The following is a 26,851-nucleotide window of genomic DNA, read 5'->3' on the forward strand; positions in this document are numbered from 1 at the left end:
GTTATCCCGAATCGATTTTTTTTGGATTGAATACCATGTGCTGATTACGTCTTGTCCGTTTTTCTGAATGATTTTCTATATTGAATACCCGGCACTGGTTACGTCGTGTTCCAACTGATTTTCAGGATTGTATACTTAGTACTGGTAAAGCAATGTACGTTTCTCCGAATGATTTTCTACAATTGGTTATGACGTGCTCATTATCCCGAATGATTTTGCTTCGATTCACCTGGTGTCCCCTCTCGAACAGACTATAGAAAATTCACCCACACATATAAACATAGATTCAGCCTTCCGATCGGCTGTTGCCGGCCGGGGTTGAAAAGGAAAAAAAAAACGTGGGGCAGTAGGTTGTTCGACATCTTGGTGGTTCCCATGACTCAGCCATCTCGAACAAACACACTGCGGAAAAAATCCATCTACAACAGTGGCCTCTAATCGGAGAACTCAACAAATTTGCATCTTTCCTCTTAAACTCTACAAATCGCTACTGATCGCGTGGATGAAGAATATTCTTTTTCAGGAGGCATTTCTATTTTTCGCTCTGTATGTCGTTCAAGGTCGATGAATGGTCGACGACAATAAGTCTGGCATCATTATATTACCATGGCGACCCGCTATAGCAAAATAAATAGTCAATTTTTGTGACGTCACGAGTTTTTCGATAGCACGTGGTCGCACCTCAGACGCGTGTCGGAAACGTCTGTCCACGCGTGAAATGATTCGTCCGTATCTGATTGATATTCGACGTGTCTTTCTTCCTTCTCAAGGTTCGCCTAATCAATGTTACAGGCGATAATGTGAATTCCTTTCCCACCCGTCCTCCAAGTCATTTCCAGTAATCAAATCTGATTGATTCGATGACGGATTTGTACATATTTAGCAGCCATTAATCACTCATTTTTTTTTCCTCTCGTTTATTTTAGAGGACGTCATCAATTTCCTACGAGAGATAATGTATCCATTCTTTTTTTTTTTTTTTTCATTCTCTTCCTCGTTTTACGGAAACGTCGACGATAAGTTTTCGGATCGAACATCGTAAGACGCAGGATGATGATGATGATGATAGCGTTCTGCCGCCATTTAAGAACGTTCAATTAGCTCTGTTAATCAAAAATGTATGGTATCTACTTCCACGGAGTGTAATGTTCTGGAGAATATAGAGTTGTAAACAAAGATTTTAGTTCGATGTAGCGCCACCTGTAGGTGGGAGTTGGGTTGTTAGATGCCCTTTTCGACTAAAATCACTACTACTTAACCATGCATGCACCTCGTAAGCATTACTCTGGGGGAATTGCTAACGAATTGGTACAGTACCTGCCGGAATGTGTGTGTGGGCCCCAAACGTATTTATGATTTTCGAGTTTGCTCGCTTCACTGTGCAACGATGGATATCGAACGTGTAAGAAGCAGTGGCGTAGCCAGGTTTTGGAGGTGGGGGAGGGGAGCAAAATTCAGAAAGGCGCCGTTTTTTGGTCCAAAAAGGTCTGGGAACCACTGGTTGAGAATTTCAAACGAATTGGTAGTGCATGTGTCTCAGCCACCTCGTTGGGCATTTTGCCTGTTGTGGCGTTGTTTTTGTATAATGTATTTAAGTATGTCTGAGGCGTATTAGGTGTTACAGTTTGAGAACCTCTGGACTCTAAACAGGGGGGGGGGGCTGACTGTCTAACTGAGCATCCCGCATTTTCTTAAGGAGTACCGAAGCTTCTTCAAGTCTCCTATACATAAGGTGGTATGTCTAGGAGCTCAAGCTCTATCTAAGGCACCGAAAAGAAAAGACGATACTTGGAGCTTGAATCTTAGCTATTATTTCATAGGTTCAGTGGTCTCTCCAAAATAGGTTCCCGCGCCTAATTTTTTCAAAAGGTGCCTTGATCAAAGCTCTTGGTGGCTCTTCGCAATAGCACGAGCATTTGGTGAACGCCATATCCTCGAAACTGAGGCAACTATGAAAGGTATTTCTAGGACCTCTTTACTGAGAACGACCAATAGCGGGGCAAAAAAAAAGTTAAAGCAAGAAACCGCCAATAATTTTTGCTCTTCAATAAAGGCGGGAGCAGGGGCTGCTCTGAACATGCTTTCAGATGAAGAGCTTGAGAGCAATTTCAAAAATGGTCAAGAAAACCTCCATTTTTTTTCTCTTCTCTCAAATGACTAGTACGAACCCAATCACTGTGAAACTTGCAAGAGGCGCGTGTATAAAGGAGATTTTTTTTTTCCTCACTCATAATTTTAGTCAATGGAGGTAGAAACGAAAAATTTAATTTTTTTTAATCCAATTGTTTTGGAGATCAAGACATTCGGGAGAATAGGCGCCAATGTAGGAAAAATTTTGATGGGGGAGCAATCGCTCTCCCTGCTCCCCCTCTGGTAAGAGGCATGTGTAGCGTACTCTTGAAATGCAAATGAGAATGCATATACCTTTCCCAAGAAATGCGTCTGCTCGTCCCTTGTAATGCGTACGAGGCTTGCTAAAACCTTGAAATACGCAGAAGGATAACGTTGTCACTAGAAAGTTTGTGAGAAACGTACGTTCTCTCCTTGGAAATGCGTGCGAGGTTTGTTCGTCCCTTTTGAAATGCATAGATATCTCATATGCAGCTGAGAATGTGTGTAGAAAGTACATGTACCCTCCGGAAATGCGTTGGAGGCTTGCTTATCGCCAGACATGCATAGGAGGCTGCTTGCCCATCTCTTGAAGTATGTAGAAGAAGTCTAAAGTGTCATTAGAAATTTTGTAGAAACCATGTAAGCATGTCACTGCTTGCATCTCTCCTGTAAACAGAGCGAGAGGCCTCGGTCGGGTTTGTCTGTAGGAAAAATTTACATCCGCCTAGAAATTCGTACGAGTCTTGCTTACGGTGGTCGGCTGAAGTTGGTTTTCTGTGGTTCCCAACTTCAAGGCGCAAATGCGAGCCGATCTCCCCGTTAAAGTCTCGCCATAGAGAGCAACAGTCCTACAACAGTAAATCATTCAAACATAACACTTCACTCATAGTTAGTAACTGGGGGCAGATGACAGCACTACACATAACAAGCATTACAAAGAAACAAACTTTACGTCAGGTTGCACTACACGTACACGCACATTCCCGCATGTACCGATTCGTTGGGGGGGTTCCGCGAGGGGGGGGTGCATGTGTGGTGTAGCAGTAGTAGGTAGGGGCTCGGGGATCCATGATGTTCTTAAGTCAGCCACCTCGTTGGGCAGTTTGCCTGTTGTGGCGTTGTATTTGTATTTGTATTCCTTGAAATGCACGAGCCACTCGCGTTCCCTGAACGCGTCACTAGAAATGCGGTGAAAAATCAAGTGCACCCCCCTTCCCCCTTGAAAGGCATCCTTATTCGTTAGAAATGCATACGAGGCTTGGATTGGGTATGTGGGGCTGTGAAGGTTTGATTCCTATGAGGTGGCACTTTGGTTTCTAGTAACAGCCCCCCCCCCGTCCGTCCTGCGCCTTCAATTTTAGGTTTTCTTTAAGCGGTGGCTGCAATTAAAGATAGAGTCAGGGACCCCGCCTCTGAATAACGCCCACGTAAATATAATCACCGAGAGCGTTATTTTAGTGTGTCAATGTCACCAACCAACGTCACAAGGTGAGTGAATGAAGTAGGGAGCTGTGTTATTAGGAGTAGGTCACGTTTTACCGGTCTCTCCTCTCTGGTCTGGTATATACCATTGATCTTGGTTGAAGCCTAGAAGAAAAGCCAGATGAAATCGAAACCTCGTGCTCCAGATAGCATTAAAAAGCCTAAAACGATGCAGATTAAGTTTCTTTATAAGAATAAATACATTCATTGCGGATGAGGTGGTTTTTTTTTTTTGACAGCGCCATCTCGGAAAATGCGGAGGAATGATAACAGCCTGGTACAACTGAATAAAAAAATGTGGAAAGAAGTAATGTCACAGAGCTAGAGAACTGTATGTAAATGCGCATGCATAATGGTGATCAACATTATCGGGCTTTTCATGTTGGATCAGCTGATATCAATGGAAGGCATAGCTTGTTTTTTTTTTCCTGTCTTGGAAAAAGTAAAAGCGCCGCCTATTGTTCTCTGTAGAGAGAAAAGAACGCTATGTACGAGCCGAATCCAGGTGGTGATTATCTTTTCCACTTTATATTCATGAGAAAAGGAGTCTTTTCCTCAGAAGAAATTTTTTTTTCTTGCTTTATTTGTGCTATTTCTTATGAAATTGGTTATTTTTTATATAGATAAGGTACCTGTCATGTAGATAGTGCCATGAGTCCGCCATTTTCATCCATGTTGGCAGTTACGAACTCGCTTGGTGACGATTGCGAAGATTTTTGGAAAGGTTTTTTTGGTGCGTATTTTTGGGAGCAAAAGAGCATGATGCTGATTATTTGGAGCGGGGTTTGGGGGGGGGGGGGGGTGAGTTAAGGGTAAAGTTAACCCTGATTAACGGTCACCCGTCTTTTACGATCGAATTTTTTGTCCCGCCGGTGCCCGCGAAAGAGAGGTTTTACTGTATTATATCTTTTAACGAGTTTTCTTCCGGACGTGGGTGGGATGAGAAATCCTTTAGGAGACCGTATCGATTTTTTTTTTTAAATGGGTTTCACGGTGGTGATTGGCGTAGTCACCTTCCCTCCAGCCTTGAGTGGGCCACCCTAATAAGCCAGAAGTTTTATTTGGGCACCCTTATGTTGATTTTCTTTGAAAATATCGATCACTGAAGAGTCTCTCCCACATGGTGATCACGGTGATCTGCCTCGGGACATGGCCGACTGACCATTCATTCATTCTTGGAATGGTGAATGGGAACCGTTTTTTCCAAATCAATTTTTGTAGCGGTTTAAACTGTAGCCGTGGTTCTCTCCCCCCCCCCCCCAATATCCTGCAGCTTGGCTCCTAGTCCGAGATCTTTGTCTTAGCCCTAGATCATATTATTATGATTTGAGTACATATCGGAGTTGTCGACATAGGCGTACCCAGAATTTTCTCAAGGGGGGAAGGTTTTACGTTTTTTTCCTGGAAAATAACACTAATCTCGGCTGGGGGGGGGGGTTAGAACGCCGAACCCCCCCCCCCCCACTTTGCGGATGCCAATGGTCGTCAAGATGATATACAGGTACGTGACTCCTAAATGGGCAAGTGGGAAATTTGCTCGGAGGGGGGTGGGGGAGGCTAAAAATAAAACATATCTTCCCTGACTAACCAAACATCGTTTCTCTCTATATGTCGCCATCTGGGGAGGCTGTCTATGCCCAGTCCTGTTCAGCATTCATACATATGCTCTAAAGCCGGGTTTTTTTCCTAGAAGTAGAATTTCAGCGCCGGGTGCAGCGCGAAAACGCTGATTGGTTAAAATCTTGAAATTCAGGTTTTTTGACCAACTAGCGGTTTCACGCTGCGCGCACCATAGAAAACCTGCTCCTAGGAAAACCGGCTTTAGGAATGAAAATGTTTGTCCTCTGTAGTTTAGTGGTTAGAACACTCCCCCGGACAGCGAGATGGTTCGATTCCCCCACAGAGGAATGTGAATTTTTTTCCCCGAACTACATTTTGATCTCCGCTTGGTTATCCAGGCTTTCGTACTTCGTACACACATCTTTGAGCCCAGTCGTATGATCTAGTAACTGCATTGATCAGGGCCGTCTTAAGAGCATTGTGGACCTCCTCCCCACGGGCAACCTTGATTTTTCTGAGGGCCCCCCCCCCCATACCTGGCTAGAAATGCATTCTTATCAATTCATATGCTTTTTATTGAGAATTTTAAACTTATCCTATTTTTGTGTGGCCCCCTTCTGCATTTGAGGGCCATGATACCTACGCGTTAAGACGGCATCAGTGGTCTCGGGTCCTCCCTCATGTCAGAGAGCAGTCACTGCATTGACTCATAAAACAGCTATCACCCTATTTGCAAGAGCGCCCCCCCCCTCCAAGATTCCTGCGTTGTCCACGGAAGTCTTATGTCATGGCTTGTTCCATAAATGGCATTCTGCTGTTCTGGGTCATATGAATAGTACTCTTCCGCTGATGCTGGGTCATAAATGGTGCTCTTCTGATACCAAGTCAAAAATGAAATGCTCTACTGAAGAAAATTTTTAGTGTGGTGGGGGGGGGGGGGGGGGGAGAATTGATAATCGCTCCTGGCTGGAGCCCTATCCACCCCCACCATGATGGGAGACTAGCTCTGTCTCATAGAGATGACTCGAACTGACATAAAATTTTTTTTTTTGCAAAACTCAAATTGTTAACTTCCCCCCCCCCATATCCAGTGTTGACTACTGTTTCATGACCTTCTTTTGCGCCCACAGCTCCCCCCCCCCCCCACATCTTCCCTCCACAAGAAACCAGTTTTTACTTATCGATTTTTTCAGTAAATTATTAATTATTTAGCAAACGAACAGTTTTTGGATAAGGTCGGTGGGGCTGACGGGGTAATCTAGGCCCACTACGATTTTTTTTTTCACACTATAAATTTACTTAACGTGGCCCCGTGAAAAAGCTCTTCTGGGCCCCACCTAACATCCCAGCCTAGGGGCCCTACTGCAGGATGATCATTTAAGGACGGAGTGGGCCGAGGTTGAGTACCGCTGGCGCTGAAGGCGTTGAAGAGATTTGCTAACCAGAAAGATTTTTTGGTGCGTATTTGGCAGCAAAAGAGCATGGTGCTGATTATTTGGAGCGGCGTTTAGTGGGGGGGGGGGGGACGTGAGTTAAGATTAATTGCCGAAGAGCGAAAAAATTATTCAAGACACGCGGAATTCGTCCAAGGTGTCTTTCGCACTCAATTTGCATAATTACAGTTAAACCTCTCTTTACGGATGCCCCTCAGATGCGGCCACCCCTCTTTCACGGCCAAATAATAATTTCCCCTTTGTATAATAAAACTGTCTCTCTCTCCCAGATGGTGATCACAGTGATCTGCCTGACACGGGACTTGGCCGACTGACCATTCATTCATTCTTCCCTTGAATGGGAACCGTTTGGTCGTAAATTTTGGGATGACTCATCCTCAAACAGGATCCATATTTTTCTCTCTCTCATCCTCACTCATTGTGGGCGTGTATCTGGTTGTAGGTCGGTCGCCATCTTTTTTTTCTTTTTTTTGTTGTTATTATTTGGCGATTTTTTCGTTACGCGATAAACGGGTTGTTCTGGTGGCCACGGTGGGTGAAAAAAAAATTGGATTCATTGTGACGTCATTTTCGTGCCAGCTGACGCAGTTTTTCTGCTGGGATGGATCACGTGACTTTCCGCCGAGACACAGTTTTGAGGCCTGGCAGATCGTTTATGATGTGAGTGAGGATCTGCATGTTGTAGTAGCGGCGTGAAAGGACAGGACACCGGACCCCTAGGGCTACGATCGAACAAGGGTCTCCTTCCCCCCCCCCCCCCCCCACATTTTTATTGAACTTTCGTATTAACGACATGCAATATTTTTTACAAATATATAGATGGGCCTGAAAGGGACAAGAAAAACCTTCAACCCCGTGCAATTGATATTTCTTTTCCTTCAAGATATTTCTCGTCTAGCTCCCGTTTCTGGTCCAGACCCGGGAGGGGGGGGGGGGGGCTGATTCCAACAATGTCGTCCTAACGCATTGGCGCCCCCCCCCCACCCCTGGACATGGCCTCCAGACCAACCGTGACCCCCCCCCCCACTCTGTTCCCCAGGATATACTGTATAAGCTGGTTCGTCTCAGGAGACGTGGGCCACGTTGGAAATTCCAACATCATCCAAGACCGGCGAACCGCCCGCACCAGGCCAGACAGCCCCCAACCAACCAACCAACAGCAGCAGGACTCCCCCGCATCCACACTTCCCCCATTTACTGTACATGAAATGACACATTAAATACATAGATATGGGGGGAACATGGGCAGACGCACATCGCCTGCAGGCCACGAATGGAGCCCACGGAAAACTAGTTATACAAGTTATACTCTGGACGGCCGGGGCAGCACCTGCTGGAACACCAGCTAAAGCCAGGGACCCTCGTGATAATGAGATCTGGTTACGATTTTTCGAAAGTGTGCGAATTGGTAGACAGATATTTTTACCCTGGTTGGGGCTCACAGAAAATAATTTTTCTTGGGATGGTCTTAAGACTACCCTGGATCCCAATCTGAGTGAATTTATAATTTTGAAAAAAATGAATATTGATCGCGTGGGTTGTCCCCAGAGCTAGCAAGCCCAGCGTTTGGGCCCTATTTCCACACGGGCGAGTGGAGATACGGGGGGACCCTCCCCCAGTGTCAATGGTGAAGCCGACTGATATAATGTATAGTCATATATATGAATTGACATCATGCCTCCCCCACTCAGCCTTTCAATTCTATCTCGGATCCAAATTTAAGCGGAATATTTAAGGACTGGCTTTAAATCACAGTGCCGTCTTTGCTCTATCGGGCATGGCCCGGGGGCCCTCGAGTGCTGAGTGGGCCTCATGAAAATAAAATATGGTTAAACATTGCGAGAGTAAGCGTGCAAATTGGTAGGCGGGCATTTCCAGCCAAGTAAAGGCATCGGAAAAAATCACTTCGCCCAGAGGCCGTTCCTTGGTGCTCTTAAACGGCCCTGACTGAACATCTTTTGACCCTAGTCACGGGCCTGAATTCATGATTTGTTTTGTACGGGAGTTTCCCTCTTGTCTGCGTAAGTGTGGCCCAGCATGCACATATCACTTCATCCATCTATCTATGTGGCGGGCAGTGGGGACGTTGTCCGAATTAGACTCGATCGACTTTCATCACGAGAGACTTATGCAGTATTGGAGAATTAGTTGAACTTGGGGCTTCCCAAATAAAAGCCATTATTATAGGGAATTGTGGCTTTTCTTTCTAGAACATTCGTTCGTGGTTACTTTATTGGTGAAGGGTCCTCTTCCCAATTCCAGGCAATTGGATGGAATTAACGGATTTCCTGTGTGTGTGTCGTCGTTTATCGAAAAAAAAAAGGCTGATGTGGAGACATCTTGAAAGACAACTTATCGCGATAAAGCTCATCGTACTTACTCCGACCCAACCCTGCGGTATTATTACAACCAATACGGTAATTATTCTGGTGATCAGACGCCACCGAACCTGCTCAGCACATTCTCTGGCAGGGCCGAACGGAAATAATGCCCGAGTCGATTGCAGGTGGAGAGAGATTCCATGAGGAGGTGCCGCCCCCTTAATGTCCGTCGTGTGGTTTTTAGCTATAGCTGCAGAGCTAAAGCGCTGACCCCAGCTGGGCTTAGTGCACCAAGTCTCACCCCATTGTACCGATCTGGAAAGCCCAGCCTGTCAACAGTAGGGTAAAACTAACCTGTCTCACGGCGGTCGTAATGAAGATGAGTTGGCAATTGGACTGGAGTGACCTGAGTATATATGTACTGCCGAAGTGGGGGCCAATTCGCGAATTGGCCAGGAATTTTCGCCAAAGTCCAAATTTCAGAAATGATTCGGACTTCGGCTAGCCATTTCGCGAAAGTGGCCGGTGATCCCTGGCAAGACTGCCCTATAGGAGCGAAACCCATTTTTTTTTAAATCGCCAACGTGTGATACATGCCTATATATAGCAGCTGTATATATAAGAGAAATTGCAGAGGAAAGCAACTGTAAAAATAAAGTTTTTTTCTGTCAAATTTTGGAGGGGGGAAAATGATTACTGCATTGTGACTGCGGTTTGATGGGTTGCCATAGCTATCGCGGACATAATTATTTCGAAAAAAATACGCGAACTTTCCGATGATCCCGAATCATGTCTTTTGTTGTCGGACGTTGGCCAGGAATCACCGGCCACTTCACGAACTGGCCGGCTAATTTACGGATTTTGGATATTGGCCGGGGTCAATATTTAACGATTTCGAGCTTTGGCAGTAACATATACACTATGTAGCCATAAGTCTCTCTCCTTTCGAGAAAATGTCCCAAATTCTCTCTAATTTCTATAAGAATACTCGATAATGAATTCTGAGATTTCTGTCGCGCAAACCCTACGCTTTGTGCTGACAATTTCCCGCGAAAATTTAGTTTCCTGTGCATTTAAAGGAACTGACAAAAGATTAAATTTAAAAAAAAAACTGCTTTTGATCGACAAATTGTTTTGTGACAAAAAAAGCTGCAAGTTATTCGTTACTTTGAAAATCGCAATACAGTAGAACCTCTCAATAACAGACACCCATGGAACTTTTGTCCCCTAATGAGGAGTGTCCGCTATTAGGGAGGTACGATATACAGTGCAACCTTATTTATACAACATTTGGCTTCGGTCGCAATTGGTTCCTTTATGTTACTGTGTGTGTAAAAATGATGCACCAGTGGTTTTGCATAATCATCAATTGTCCCGATAAAGAAAGTTTCACTGTAGGGGCCATTCTCAAGTATTACGTAAGCAGATTTTCAGCCATTTTTGAAACCCCCGGGCCCCACTGCCAGCAAAAAACACTGACAACCCCCCCCCCCCCCTCCTGTCAGCAGCTTAGAATATTTCATATCTTCAAAAAAGGGGTGGTTGATGACGTAAGCAACCTTCAAACTCCCCCTCCCCCCGTGTCATCAAAAGTCAGCGAATCCGACCCCCCCCCCCCCCCCCCCCGATGCTGAATGACCCCTTACCGGCGATTTTGCACAATTCCTGAATAAAGTTGGAAAGTGATAAATATAGAAAAATTTACCCTTTCTCTTCTCTTTATTAAATCACTTTTTCCCGTACATGATACGTGCACTACACACACAGGCGTACGCAGAATTTTCTCGTGGGGGGGGGGGGGGGGGTGCTTAAATTTCTTTTTCTTCCCGGGGGTTACGTTTTTTCCGGCAAAATAACACTCATAATAATCTCGGCGTGGGGGGAGGGTTAGAACCCCCTAAACTCCCCCCCCCCTGTGTACGCCAATGACTACACATATTTTGCAATACAAATTAAAATAAGTGTGAAGAAGTAAACGTTCATAACATCAGCAGTTATGTTTACTTTCTTCAAACGTATCAACATGTGCAAACAAATCCAACATTACCATTCGGAATAAGCATCCTAGACCATAGTTATGTCCAGTTAACTAAGTAATTAATCAACGAATATCATGTTTACCAATACGAACTTGGGATTATACATAATCACCGTTGAGTATGATAAATTCCCGATTTATAAACAAAAATTCACAGATTAAAAAATTTGGAAGGAAAAAAAAAATTTGGAGTTTTGCCTGATTTTACTGTCCGCTATATCGAGAGTGTCTACTAACGGGGGAGTGAAATACATTAAAGTCCTATTTCACGGGACTGAGGATCAGAAAAGTGTCCGTTAAGGAAGGTTCCACCGTATTTTGTGAATGTTTGTGATTTTCGTGAAAATTGCACGGATTTTCACGAAGATGTGAATGTTTCTTGTTATTTTTCACCGCACGTTTTTTGCTTTTATATCATGCAAAAGTTTTCAACGAAATTCCACGAAAGTTACAAAAAAAAAAATTGCACACATTGTACTGTAATTTGAAATGAAACTATTCGTGCAATTATTTATGTTGTGAAATTTTCTGTAATTTTGGTAGAATTTGGCTGAAGACTTTCGCAAGCTATTAGCGAAAAACGTGCGGTGAAAAATAAGAAAAAAAAAACCATTCACATCTTTGTGAAAACACGTGCAATTTTCACGAAAATGCACACAAACATTGAAAATAGCAAGTACGATATTTGTGGAAATCACAAATTGCAGCTTTTTCTGAAGATCAAAAACATGTTTTTTTTTCCTTCTAAATTTTCACTGGAAATTGTGAGTATAAGCATAGGGTTTACATGACCAAAATTTCAGAATATTTCATCAAGTATTTTTATGGAAATTTGAAAAAAAGTTTCCCATGACTTATGGCAATAAAGTGAACTACCTCGCCATCTACCGATAGTAAAAAAAGGAATGACCTTGTTCATTGTGCCCGTGGAATATCTGGAATATTTCTCCCGTACCTTTGGTTTTTAGAGGTGGGGGGGGGCGGTGGTGTTTCTTGTATGTGGCCTTGTTCAAGGCGGTGGCATAGAGCCTTTATTTCGACGTTGGGCTTTGCCCTGCCCAACGGTACACAAGAGATACAAAAGAGATTTATGAAATGAATGGTGTTTCTGTGCATACCATTGGTCTTAGTAGTAGTACCCAACCCCCGTATTACCTGGTAAAGGTATGGTCGCACACAGGTGTTTACGGACAAAAGAGGCCATGATAAAAAAAAAAAAAATGTTGGAAATAAACATGTTTTCGAGGTATTTTCTGTGTGTGGAGCGGTTTTGGGGTCCCCGCTTTCCCATCCATCCCCATGACATGGATGGTCCTCACAGATTCTTTCTCTGGTCAGTATTTAGTGGATGTGAAGGAACTGGTTTATTTTTCTCTGAAGGTGAGGAATCCGAGGTGGAATCCTCACTTGAATAATGATAATGCAGCAGGGGTGGAAGGTGTGTGTGTGTGTGCGTCCTTTCATTTGTCAATATTAGTAGGAACGGACAGCTTATGAATGGATACAACTCCTTAAGAAGGCTTTTTTTTTGTCTCTTTTCTGTATACGAGAGAAGGATTGAACTGCAATGGAAGAACCATGGATATAGTCGAACCCCCGTTATATATCACCCCGATTTAACGTCAGGATTGCCCAAAATCAAATGGTGTCAAATCCGGGTCCAACTGATGTTTTAGCAGTGGACACACATATGGAGCTGAGATCCTCTTGCTGGCTCTTTGGCGAAACTTCGGGATTTTTTATAAGCACACTCCATGGTCATTTTATGGTGTGGAAAAAAAAAAACCAATTTATATGGCATTAACGTCGGGCCCTCCAGGATAAGACCTTATCAGCCTCTTCCATAGCATGAAGAGGATTGCGTAGACGCAGGGCCGGAATTAGATGTGGAGGGGGAACGCAAAGTGGGCGTCGTGCGGCAAACTTGAGGGGGGCGATGAATTTTAGGAGGGAGCAAAAATTACTGTTATAAAATTATCGAGTTTGCTTCCCCCCCCCCCCCCCACTCTCATACACACACCTTAGTTACATCCTTACGTATAAATAAGTCTTTTAATAATTTGGAGAACCTTGTTTCACTCGACCCTGGGCTCGTGGCCCGTTGGCGGCCCACGCCACTGCACGTTCTATGTAATATCTTGCTGATGCTTGCCCACTAGAAATGCATATGCTTATACTTACTTGAAATGCTTCCGAGGCTTGCTTACCCACTCGAAATGCGGAAAACGCTTACCCCTTGGAAATGTGTTGAAAACGTGACTACTCGTAGAAATGCGTACGACGATTGCTTACCCCCCTAGAAATGCATCGACAACACACTTATCCCCCAGAAATGAGTTGGGAGCTTGCTTTACCCTAGAAATGCATGATCGACGCATGCTTTTCCCCCTAAAAATGCGTACGGGGCTCGTTTTCCCCTTAGAAAAGCATTAGGAGCTTGCTTACCTCTGGAAATGCGTACGAGGCTTTCTTACCCCCTAGAAATGTGTATGAGAAACACATAGAACATCACTAGAAACACATAGAAAGCATGCGTTTCCCTCGAATGTGTAAGAAGGCATACTACGTACTAAAATGCGTAGGAGATATTCGTACTCTTTTAAATGCTTAGAAAGTTTACGGCACCTCCTTCCGTAGTACATTTGAGTTCGAAGTGAATTTGCAAGTGAATTTATACATGCTGCCTCGTCTGCGCCCCTACTGGTACTTCGCTGCAATTGCGAGGAATATCGTTAGGTTCATTGTATGTACCACCATCCATTCCTCACGCTTGGGCCGTGAATTTAGGAACAACCCCCCCCCCCCCCATGTTTTTTTTTTTAAGCTTATTCAGAGCTTCCGTTGTGTGAAGCGTCACGAACTACGTTAAATACGGATCTCCCTTCCTTGTGATGGCGATGCAGTGTATGTTATTGCATAATTAAGTCCTTTTAAAGGTTTTTGCTCATAAAGAGCTTGATAAATAGTGACTCAAATCCTCTCTCTCCTTCCGTTTCCTGAAAGGAAATGATCGGAGGCCGTATTTCAATTGAGTTTAAAAAGTTGCAAAAAAATGTAAACTGCTTTTCACAAAATACAGATCTTTTTACGAAATCGAAGCCATCTGAGTACTGTATGATTAAGGATTCCAAACTGGTCTGAAATGAGGAAAACCCGTGATTGGAACACGTTTGAGGAGCTTATTTTCAAATGGCAACATTTCCACAATTGCTAAGTAGAAATATTAGTGTAAGAAAACACGTATTCTCCCCTCCGGAATGAACTGCTAGAACTGCTGAATTTACAAAACAGTCCATTTTCGTATCTAGAGATCTGCAACGTTTAGCATCTACAAAAGAATCTACATTTATGTTATCTTAATTTAATTGCATATGAAAATCCGCATTTAAATTATTTGGCTTCTGATATGCAGCATTTAAATTACTTTGTGATTGATAACTAATTGCCCACAACTAAATTAGCCTACTTTGTATCCGAAAAATCACGGTAAATTGTACAGGGTGGTTATAAATTAACTGACACTATACTCAGACGTATGTAGCGCCCATTCTGATGGAGGTGTTTTGATGAAATTTGGTATATCGCAAGTGGTTCTCAACCACCGCTGTGCGGTCGTCGTGCTGGACTCTCGTCCCGAGGATCCATGTACGAACCCCCGTTGACGGCACAGTGGTGGTGGTCGGCTGAAATTGGGTTCTCTGCGGTTTTCCAGCTTCTATAGGCCGGTTCCCATTTTAAGGGGTCTCTTCGCAGAGAGCAGGCAGACCTAGAAACACGATAGTGACATAACATGAAAAATTCAAGCATTTCCATCTTTACTTTAAAAAATGGAAGACAGGTGGCAGCATGAACACGAAGCAAGCGCAACTCTACGACATGGATACGTTAAGACAAGGGCGTAGCGGGAGACCTTGGGGGTCTAGGTCCCCTCCCCGAAATGTGAGAAAATGACCGAAGAAAGAGGAAAAAGATGGCCAAATCTATTGTTCTATTACTTTGGTCCCTCCCGAACGAAATTTCTGGCTACGCCCCTGCGTTAGGGGCCACACATTCACTCAGAACGCACATTCCAGCATGTGCCGATTCGTTGGAAATTCCGAGAGGAATGTGTGTACGAGGTGCATGTACAGGTAGTGGTTTTCAACCTATGGAAGCCCGCGGCCCGGTAAATCTCTCGCGTAAGTGAGTTCAGCTCGGTCATATACACACGACAAACGAGAAATTGATCGGAAAATGAAACAGCGAATCCCACACGGCCCGGTGTGAGTAGTGTTAGTGCCCGGCGGTTGAGAAACACTGGCATATGTGGGCCATGCTGGGGGAAAAAAGTTTCGGTAAAGAAAATTCGTTTACTTTTTGGCCACAGGTGAAAAAGTGGCGCTTTTTACCGCTGTTGTACTTTTATATTCCGACTTATGTAATGCCCGTTGTGGTGAATGTATTTCATTGAAACTTGGAAAAGTGCCGCTTTTTCACCTGGTGGTCAAAAAGTGAACTAATTTCGGTATTGAAACTTTCTTTTCTGCATGTTCCATGGATTTTTCCATGTCTGAAGAATCCTTTTTTGAAATCATCTTAATTGTGTCTGAGGACTTTCTTCTCATCCCTGGAGCAGAAAGTGTTTCGTCGCATAATCGCGAAGACCCTCTCTGAGGGTGCCCTTAAAAAGGTATTCCTTTGTGAGATGGGTCGCCAAAGTTTTAGGTAAACGTAAAACGTACATTGATTGGTGAGAATATGATGGGGGGGGGGGAAGAGAAGCTAACGTTATATATAAAATGTCGTCACACATTCGTTCAGTTTTAAATATAGAGATGGAGGAATAGCGCTCTTGGGGGGGGGGGGGGCGAGGTGATTCTGCAAGTCGGTTATTTGATTCTCTGGAAGAAGTGTAATGTATACTCAATTCACACACACACACACGGTGGTTTACCACCATATTGGCCTCTGATGAGTGACTTGAATGTTGATGATGGGTGACTTACCTTTGGCTTTCTTTTCGGTTTCGGTATAGTACTGTAGATGTCTTGTTGTAATGATTAGTGTAAATATGAAATTGTACATATATACACATTTAGTCGCATTTACCCACATTTAATCGTAATTACACTTCATTGTGTGTATATATTGTTTGTAATTTGTGTTAATGGCATTTTTAATTGGGTTGCTGTATTTTTGAAACATATGACAACCATATTTTTATGGGCATCTTTTTATCAGCCACCTCGTTGGGCATTTTGCCTGTTGTGGCGTTGTATTTGTATTTGTATTGTGAATGAATTGTTATTACATTCCCCTGGTAAATTTTTCTATCCACGAGTCCGGGCCGGGCCGGGCCGGTGTGTTTATGCTTGTTATTGTTTTCTTTTGAAAAATAAAGAAGCCCCTTTAGGGTGTTAGGTGAACCTACGTATTCACCCACTTGATGAATATAAATAAACCGTTATGGCAAAGAGCACTACTGTTATATGAATCGGCAGAGTAATGATAAAGGGGGGGGGGGGTGTTTGATGGGTTTATAACTATACCCATTGGAACCCCGGAATCACCAATTATGATTTTCATGTTTTTCAGTTTCAAGAAAATGATCTGATGCCGTCGTCATTGACACTAGTGGTCCGCGGTCGCTGTTGACCGGGCTCGTTATTCATAAAACGAAAAAAAAAAAACATTGTTAAAGTCGGCAAATTGATGGTAATGTGTCCTGTTTTTGTTTTCCTTCCAGAAAATTTCCTGTCTATGATTGAGGCGTCCAGGAACAACACGGAGGTCCTGTTCTCCGAGGTGTACAAGCAGATGAACGTGGTGGCCCGCGAGCCCGTCTCGCAGCTGTACGCTGACCTGACGTCGTACATCCTCGGCGAGCCGTCGGTCGACCTCGAGACGAAGACCCGGTCGTTCTTCGACAAGCTGTTCCCCCTGGTCTACCACCACTCGATCAACCCCAAGCTCAAGGACTTCAGCGAGGAGTACAAGGAGTGCCTGCGCCAGACCCAGAGGGAGATCTCTCCGTTCGGGGACATCCCCGACAGGCTGGCTTCCCACCTGACCAAGTCCTTCGGCACGGCGAGGACGGTCCTGGACTCTCTGGTCCTGGCCATCGAGGTTGTCAATTCCACGGACCACATGGTGCTCGGCGACGACTGCGTCTCCGGCCTGGTGCGGCTCGTGTACTGCGCCCACTGCAAGGGCTACGTGAACACGAAGCCGTGCAGCGGGTACTGCCTGAACGTCGTCAGGGGCTGCCTGGCGAGCGTGGCCGAGCTCGACCAGCCGCTGATCGATTTCATCAACTCTCTGGAAAGACTGACTTCCAGTCTAGTGTCTTCGTACAACATCGAGGAAGTGCTCGGGATGCTGGACACGAAGATATCTGAAGCCATCATGTTCGCCATGGAGAATGGGCCCGAACTGTCCAAGAGGGTGAGTTCTCTTTTTTTCTTTAGTAGTAGCAAATTCCGGATTTCTTCGTCGTTTCCTGCCAGAATTTAATTGTTTAGATTTCCCTTAACTTAGAGGTCTTCAACCATTTTTTTTTTTTGTTCATAGCGACGTCTAATGGGTTAGAAAAAAGCAACCGAAAGATGAACAGCGGTTGGCTATGTATAGCGATCGCACTACTACTTCACCGCACACAAACTCGATACTAATCGAGCAGGGTCGGAAATAATGGCGCCATCTACCGGTTGTCGCCTCAGGCTCGGTGGTCGAAGAACATTTTATTTCTGTTCTTCAGCCCACCCGGGCACCTCAGGTGAAGAGGGGCCTCACAAAAATGAGGTCTGGTTGAAATTTTCGAGAAGTTGTTTGGTAGGGCCTCAGAAAAATCAATTGGCCCGGGGGCCCATGATACTCTTAAGACGGCCCTGCCTTAATATGTCATCAAGCCTGATTTAAACTGGAGTGCGTCATCTAGTCTCATTTGATCTGAAATGTGTCAATTCTCATTCAATATGTGTGTCATCCAACCTGAAGTTTGTCATCCAGTCTCATCCAATCTGAAATGTATCATCAAGTCTCCTTGAATCTATAGTGTGTCGTTCAGTCTCATTATATCTGGAGTGTGTCATCAAGTCTCATTCAGTCTGAAGTGCGTCATCTAATCTCATTTTATCTTAGTATTCGTGTGTCATATCCAGTGCTGAAAGACGTCATTAAGACATTCGATCGTGTAAAATACGCCACCATATCTCAACTATGTATGCTAAGAAGTTTCATTGGATCCCCTGAAGTGTGTCATCATGTCTCATTGAGCTCTCTGAAGGGTGTCATCACGATTTATCGAATCCTCTTTTAACGTCTCATTGTGCTTCAGCGCTGATGAATCTTTGTAATCACTCTTATCCGTAATCATCTTTTCCCTGGAAAATAACAAAAAAATAAAGGAGAAGGGAGGGGGGGAGGGCTTATTTTCGGCTCATCTAATTGCAGGACATCAACGAATAACTATCAACAGGGGGAAAAAAAACCCCTCTCAAACTATCCTCACACATCATTTGTCCATTGTTAGAAATGTCCTTGGTCATTAACTATCCCTTTTCTTTAACACAAGAGAGAGAAAAAGTTCATACCAGTGTATGTACAGTTTCCCCCCTTCCCGTTAAGTACCCAAAAAATGCACACACAGTGTATACATGTTTGCATTGAAACAAAAAAAAAAGGGAATTACTTGAAAAAAATACTTTTGTTTTGTAAAATGAATTGTCTTTCCATATGCGTATTTATCCGATGTTTTCTAGAGCGGAACAATGCGTTTCCTCAGACAACTCTTATGCCCCCTCTTTTTTTTTTTCTCTCCTATTTGAATTCTAATTGCGTTTCCCTGCGTTAATTAATGGAACCGGAGACTAAATGGGGAGTAAAAAAAAAGGTGGAGGGGGGGGGGAAGGAAGGAAGGAGAATCTCGGCCCTAATTACTTTTGCTTTTGAGGGTCCCTCAGTCACTGCCGTTAATTTTCATACTAAGGTCCCGGAGGAGCATTTGGCTCTGGAGCAACTTTCGTTTGTTTGTTTTTTGTTTTTTTTTGTAGAGATTTAAGGAATGGTGAAAATATTAAGTTTTGTTCCAGACGTGGTGTTACTCTTTACGCGCGTGTGAATGTGTTGATTCAATATATTATACATTCGTGCATGTGTCAGGAGTACGTGTTGCGTTGTTTACGGCAGCTGGATGGGATTGGTGTTCATCAGTATGGACTTTCTTGAAGGAATTTTGCGTCAGTTTAGGGAAGGTGGTGATTTATTGTGTCTGAATTAATTAAATGTAGCGGATACCTATATGAAATCTGAAAGCGCAGACCCCCTGAAATCCGCGACGCATTCCGTTGGACTTCACGAAAAACACCACACAAGAAAAACCAACACAAGACAAATGTAATGTACAAGGGATCGTTCAAGTATTACGTAAGCAAATTTTTATCCATTTTTGACCCCCCCCCCTCCCCCCGTCAGCAAAAGTAAGTAAAACTCTGACACCCCCCCCCCCCCCCCTTGTCAGCAAAATTTCGTCATCAGCTCTGTCCCTCCGAATCCTAACACATATTGGTGGGATCAGAAACCTACGCGGAAGGGGGCATGGGGAGGGCTCATGTGCCTCTCCCTCAGACGAAAAAAATATTTAAAAAAAAAATTAAAATTTCGAAAGAAAATACCTTTATATGTGGTTATAATCGATTTCTGTTAATTTCAATGCTATTTAAAAGGTAAGAACTCAGAATTTCGCTAAGTAATTAATTGCGGCCCACCCTTTAAGCTATATATTGTAAACCCTTGACCCGCGGACCAGATGTGGCTTGCTCCCTCAAACCCAATTTCGTAAAAATGAACTAAGCGCACATTTACAGATTGCTTAAATGAGTCGTGGCACAATTCCAGAGCAATTTAAGTGGCCCGTGGCACATTTTCAGATCACTGAAGTAGGCCAATGGCACATTTTCAGATCACTGAAGTAGGCCCATGGCACATTCAAAGATCACTGAAGTAAACCCCCGACACAGTTCCAGAACACTTAAACGATCCGTGGCACATTTAGAGATCCCTTGAGTAAACTGTGGCTCAGTTTTAGAGCACTTAAGTGCCCCCTCTCCCGATGGGGATCTACATCACTCAAGTTACCCGCGGAACATTCCCAGATTACTTAAGTAATCCCCGGCATAATTACGGATCACTTGAGTGATGCGTGGCACAGTTCCAGAGCATGTAAGTGGCTCGCCACACATTTATAGATCATTAAAGTGGCTCTGTAGGGGACTTGTCAATAGGTAGAATGTTAGTTCACGTGCCCACAAACTAGCGAAAGATTTTTCTCGTATATGGCGCACCGGGTAAGTAAGATGCCATCAAGAATATTTTATATTTTCATAAAGGGTGGTTGATGATGTAACCGTCATCCAAAGCCCCCCCCCCCCCTTGTAAGCAAATCGGAAACCCCGTCCCCACCATCGGTGCTGACGTAATACTTGAATGACCCTCAGTGTGTTTTCAAAAAAAATCAGCTTTTAATCCGTTTTGATCGAATACTTATAGGTAGAAAGATGGAAATCTCGAGTTTCACACAGTTGCCGACAGGTAGCGCTAACGCTCTTCCTTCGGCTGCCACTTCAGTGTTTGTCAAGATGTCAACAAATGTTCATGGTGCTTTTCGTCGACAATACCCTGGTGTTGAACTTCCTACCGCTCAGAGCATTAGGCGATGGTATAAGCAATTCCGAGACGCGGGGTTGTCTGTGTAAAGCAGTGATTCCCAACGTGGGCGTTAACGTCCCCCTGGGGGCGATGGAAAGTTCCGGGGGGGGGGCAGTAGAAGCTACAGGTATAACATAGGATCGTATTGGTTAGATTGCGTTGCGGGCGATGGGACAAAAGTTGGAAAACTATGGTGTAAAAGGAAAATCCCCGCATGTCAGACGAAAATGTGTAGTGCATCCGACAGAATTTGGGACGAATTCGACTACCGTATAGACATATGCCGTGCATCCCAAGGTGGACATATTGAGCACCTTTAATTTGGTTTATAAAAGGACTTTATGATTAGCCATGTAATGTAAAATTAATCTTAAGTGTATGTTCACAATATTTTTCGTAATATACGCATTTCAAATCGGGTGATTCTTTTTGAAACACCCTGTATTAGGGGCCATTCAAGTATTACGCAAGCAGATTTTTAGCCATTTTTGACCCCCTTCCCCCCCCCCCCCCTGTCAGCAAAATTTCGCCAGCAGCTTAGAATATTTCATATCTTCAAAAAGGGTGGTTGGTGACGTAAGCAACCTTCAAATCCGAAACCCTCTTCCCCCCCCCCCCCTTGATGCTGACGTAATACTTGAATGGCCCCTTATGTATGAGACTTGATTTTTAAGTTTAATCAAGTCTCATAGATTATTGGGAATGTAAATTTTGTAAATTACCCCATGTAAATTTTGGACTACTCAATGGTAAATTATCATGCGTGTTAAGGAGTATTTAATGAAACGCTCTCGGAAAATCCATGAGACTTGATATGCTCTGGAGCATGTTTGAGTCACGATGATGCGCTCCGACGCATCTACGACACTTTTTCAAACGCTCTCAAAAATCCCTGAGACTCTATGAAATGCTCTGGGAAGTCCCTGAAACTTGATGAAATGCTCGGAAATCCCCTACACCTACGGTCTCAAAAGTCCCTGAGAATTGATCAAACTTTCTGAAGCATTTATGACGCTTTTTCAGACGCTCTCGAAAATCTCCGGGAGACTTGATGAAACCTTCCAAAAAGTCTTTGAGACTTAATTAAATGTTCTTGAAAATGAGAGACTAGACGAAGCGCTCCAAATGGTCTATGATGCTTTTCAAATGTTCTTGAAAATCCCCAAGTCTTGATGCTCTAAAATTACCGAGACTTGATGAAACGTCAAGACATGAAATGTTCTTGACAATTAATGAGACTTTTTAAAACGCCCGGAGCATCAATGCGACTTGATTAAATGCTTCGGGAACGCCTATGGTGAAGCATCTGCGAAATTACTACTGAACCGCACATGCACCTCGTTCACATTCCTCGGTGGAACTTGTATGTATGTGTAGCGAACCTGACGTGAAGTTTGTTTCTGTGTAATGATTGTTGTGTGTAGTGCTTCCATCGCTATGAGCATCTGTGAGACTTGATAAAATGCTCCGGAGCATATATGAGACTTCGTGAAACTTAATGTAACGCTTTGGAACATGTATAGTAGGGACCGGCAACAAAAATGGCGTTGATTATGGTGGTGGTGTCGCTCATGTTTAGTCATTTGTTGACTGCGTCAATGATGGTTCATCGAGTTTCGGATTCATGAGATCTCACAGCAATCGCGTTTAGGTGTAGCCTATCGTTATACAGTCTCCCCCCCCCCTCCCGTATGCGTGGTTTCCCCCCCCCCCCTTTATTGGAATTTTTTTTTTTTGCAACCCTCAGAAATCATCATTCATGTGTTTTGTTTACAAAATTTGAGTTGTGTTTAGGATGGCTCGCTAATGGTATTACTATCATCACTAGAGCCGTGGCAACTCCCAAGAGAGAAACAGTCACCTCGGGTTGGATTAACTTTTAGCCACAATGTGCGCTAAAAGGACACAACCATTTCTACAGAGCCAACTGAAGAGACTATAAAAGACATTGCCACTTTAGCGAAGCAGGTGGGCGGAGAAGGATGATATGGATGTAGAGGTCGAACAGCTATTAATAGCAATTCAGAGGTATTGACCTAGGAGGAATTAATGCAGTTGACTGAAACTGAAGCGGTACCAGATGAATAAGTGAGAAGACAAGTTCACCATGAGTAACATGGCGGAAGGACTTCGCAAGTTCAAATCAACAATAGATTGTTTTCATGACCGATCCCTCTATGGTGCGCTCTTGACGTGTAGAAAAATTGGTAGAGGAAGCCTTGTCATCACACACCAACCTATTTGATATGAAGAAGAAACGGGCTATATGAAGAAGATATCTTGGGCTTTCCATCGATGTTCTTTCAGAAAACATCGCCAACAATCGCTGCACCGTCTTTTGCATACCCTTATACCTACCTCTGCGTTACCCTGCTCTTCTCATGCATGGGCGAGATGCCCAGCTCAAAGGTGGAGTCGATTGATCTAATGTATATATGAATTAACATCATCGTGCCCAACCCCCCCCAAACTTCCAAGTCTATCTCCGTCTATGTTCTCATGCTGTTCAATAAACGAGATATACGAAAAACTATGGTTTCAGTTATTCGCGGTCATCCCCGGAACGTAACCCCCGCGAATACGGGGGGGGGGGGGCGACTATAATCGTGTGTCCGAAATAATGTCTTGTTGGCCCTTTCCACTAGAGGTCGAGGGCTAAGCAAGGTGACGTCATCTGTAAAAAAAAAAACTACCTTTAATTCATGCTTTGCCTATTGGAAGGAACCCAAAGTGACAATCCACGGGAGGATGAATCTTCTCTCCGACGATTTCAATTATGAAGGATGGCATCCGTCTTCGGTATATGAAAATGAGCAGCACTCCCAAGTCTGTCTCTCTCTCTCTCTCTTATTTGTTCTCCGAGCAGATGTAAATTACGAGTGACGCGTGTTCTTAACGGCGTCCAAACACAATCTCTCGAGAAATAGAAGAATATTTTCCAAGAAAAAAATAATGGCTCCGGCCACTCTAGAAGATGACGGTCTTTTCGCCAATTTCCTGTCTTCCAGAATCTTTCTGTACCGGAGAGAGACAGGAGTGTGTGGAGAAATGAGGTGAGTTGTCTGCTTCTTCACCTCATTTTTCAGCAGCCGCTGCTGCTACTCTTCGACACGCGCGTGTGTGTATATACCATACGGATATAAGGGAGGTGTGTTCGTGTTTGACGTCGATATAATTCAAACCGTGATGGATGGGATTTTTCCCGAATAAAGGTTTTGCATTTTCCTGAGAGTGTGTGTGGGGGGGGGGGGGGGTTCTTACTCCTGGAAAAAGTTTTCTCCTCCATATTTTATGAAGTGGGTGTCGCCTCTTCCCGAAGAGTTTTGACGCTTCTGTTTTCTTGAGGATTTCACCTCCGTTGATGTTGGCTCGGTTCCAGATATTCTTGAAAGCCTTCTCGGAAGATTGAGCTGTGTATTCGCTTCTCGGTGATTACTGGTCATCAATTAAAGTTCGGTCGATGGGAAAACCGTCAACTTCCTGCGACGTTTTTTTTTTTTTTTTTTCGCTCTGGGTAGCGACCACCTGTTCTGCAATTCTGGGTGCGTACAAGATGGTACGAAAACGATGTTGTGTCACAACGATGTACCCATGGACAGCAACTACTTCGATAGTGGATCGTATGAGATGAGTATATTCGGATAATGTTATCTCGTGGTTCGATACAGCAGCCATCCAGCAGTCCCCAAACACGGATCACGCGGCTGAGAACGACAGCCGGCTGTGCCAGACCACCGATCGCGTGACGAAGTGAAGCATCTACCAATTAATACCACAGATCGCGTAACTGAGACGACCGGCTGCCACCACCGAGCGCTTAGCCGAACGAAGCTTCTACCTGGGTAAAACCACGGATCTCCTGGCCAAGTGAATCACTGACCACGGATGGCCAAGTAAATCATCCACATGTTGCAGAGCACGGATTGCGTTGCAAGTATAGCTAGCCTATCCCAGAGTATCTCGTGTGGTGAGAACAGCAAACTGCTGTCTCGAACTATGGGTTGTCAGTGCCGTCTTAACGCATGAGCCCACCCGGGCACGGCCCATGGGCCTCAGAGGAAAAGAGGCCTCACAAAAATGTAAAATTTTCTAGAATTTATAAGGTAGGGCCTGGGAAAAACCACTTGGCCCTCATGATGTTCTTAAGCCGGCCCTGTGGGTCGTGTGTCAACGGTAATGTTAGGCTGCATTTTTCTCCACTCGAGCTGTCGTTTGTGCGGCCTTTTTTTCTCTACACCAGGTTAAGAGGTGGACAAAAACCACCGCCCAAAACCGCATAATTCATGTCCTATCCTGTGCCTGTCAGTGGATGTGCATTTTATGGCCTGAATCGTCCACCGGTAAATAGAAATACCGCCAAATTTTCTTTGGAAATTTGCATTTTCTGAAATCAGTTTGGCGACAGTTACAAAACTGAAAACTGTATCGGTTGGTAGTTTTTCGAGTACAGCAAAGTTGTCTATGGTTAGAGGAAAGTGTTGAGACCAAAAATGGTGGTAAACATCCACGGAACCACAGCGTGGTCATTGCTTATCTCTCATTAACACGGTCTAAATTGGCTGACCACTTCCTCTTCCTGGATGATGACATAGCTAAGTGGTTTTTTTTTCTTTTTTTGTGTTTAATGAATCTTATCGCCAAAACCACCGCATGAGCTGTTTTTTAAAGAACATCCGGGAAATCGATTTTACGTATTTGGGTCGACTCACGAGACGTTCTGAGAATTTTTGGTCGATAATTTCTTCTTTTTCTTGGCTACTTAATGTTGGACAATCACCTAATTTAATGAAACACCTTTTTAGTACAGTGTAGAAAGATGAAAATCAGCGATTACAACCCAAAATATGAAAATTAGGACGCCAAGCAGCTGTTTCGAAGCTAATATAGTCCCTTCTCAAGTAGTAAGAAGTCTGTTATCGCGCAGACTGCTAAACCACACATGCAACTCGTCCACATTCCTCTGTGGAACTACTAACGAATTGGTACATGTTAGAGTGTTAAAATTCTCAGTACGTGTAGTGAACTTGGCGTAAAGTTCGTTTCTGTTCATTACTTGTAATGCGTAGTGCCGCCATCTGCCATCAGTTTTCCTAGCTATGAGTGAATGAGTGAAGTGTAATGATTGAATAATTGTATCGTTATGGGGTTGTTTTCTTTCCTCCCCCCCCCCCCTTTTCTAATGTGCGGTTATGTTGGAACAAGGTTACCATATTTATCGCCGATTCGTTAAATAGAGATAACCCAAATTTCTTGCCAAAACCTTTTACAAGAAGTGGTTAATTTTCATATTTCAAGTTATAATCGTAGTTTTCATCTTTCTACAATCACACAATATGGTTGACATCAGATGGACAATAAAAAACGGATTTAATCATACCTCTTGCAAGAAAAAAATGTGCATGGTCCCAGAGTAGTTTTTCTCCTTTATTTGGCAACTTTTGGCTCAATTTTTATTTGGAGGCTTTGTTTTTTTATGATGAGCATTAAAATTATCCTTGTTGCATATATCAATCGAAAAAAAAATTTACGAGCTTTAAAATGATTCCGTACCTCGGTCCAGTCTCATTCTAAACGGGTTCGAACCCATGACCATTTCCGATTTATCTCATCTCTTATTTTTTTTCCAGGTGAAGGTTGCCTGTGGTCATCCGAGACGAGCCTCCAGGGAAGTAACCGAACCGTCGACGCCGGACGCCGGTTCAACACCCGGTCGGATAGTACCAGTCCGGACCCGGGAAGGTTCCTTCCACGTCAGACTGCAGCAACTAATCGCCAAGCTGTCCGAGACGAAAGGCCAGTACGCCAACCTGGCGGACGTGCTGTGCAGCGACGACTCTTGGGCCGTTCGCAAGGAAGGGAGGTGCTGGAACGGGCAGGCGCTCGGAGAGTGAGTGAAGCATCTATTTCGACTCAAATTACTCAATTATTACCGATTATATCAGAGGTTCTTAACTTTTTTTTTTGACCGCGACCCAAAATCAATAAGATGATCAACTTCGCGACCATGAAACCATCGGCGTGAAAAGTGCATTCATAACAGGACTGTAAGTGTATTTGTACGACCTCTCCGACCCAAGTTTGGGTCGCGATCTGATGTCTGTAAGTGGATTACTCTTCGGCTCGTGTCGGAAGCCCCTGCAAACCAGTTTTGGGGTTAAGAACCCCCGGCGGCAAGTGGATTCGTACTACCCATCTCGGAA

At 44.0% G+C, this 26,851-nt stretch overlaps 1 protein-coding gene across 1 annotated transcript in view; it reads left to right on the forward strand.

Annotated features, from left to right (window-relative positions):
* The window catches only part of LOC149067765 (glypican-5-like), a 93,164-nt gene that overhangs the window by 42,326 nt on the left and 23,987 nt on the right, over positions 1-26,851 (forward strand). The window contains exons 3-4 of the mRNA XM_089252007.1: positions 16,693-17,390; positions 26,279-26,538. Of these exons, the coding sequence (XP_089108133.1) occupies positions 16,693-17,390; positions 26,279-26,538 (958 nt within the window). The remainder of the gene's footprint in view (positions 1-16,692; positions 17,391-26,278; positions 26,539-26,851) is intronic.

The sequence above is a fragment of the Pholcus phalangioides genome, unplaced genomic scaffold (genome assembly GCF_987345545.1).
Source record: "Pholcus phalangioides strain wild (caught in Gottingen) unplaced genomic scaffold, Ppha-v1.0 ptg000028l_1, whole genome shotgun sequence".
NCBI lineage: Eukaryota > Metazoa > Arthropoda > Arachnida > Araneae > Pholcidae > Pholcus > Pholcus phalangioides.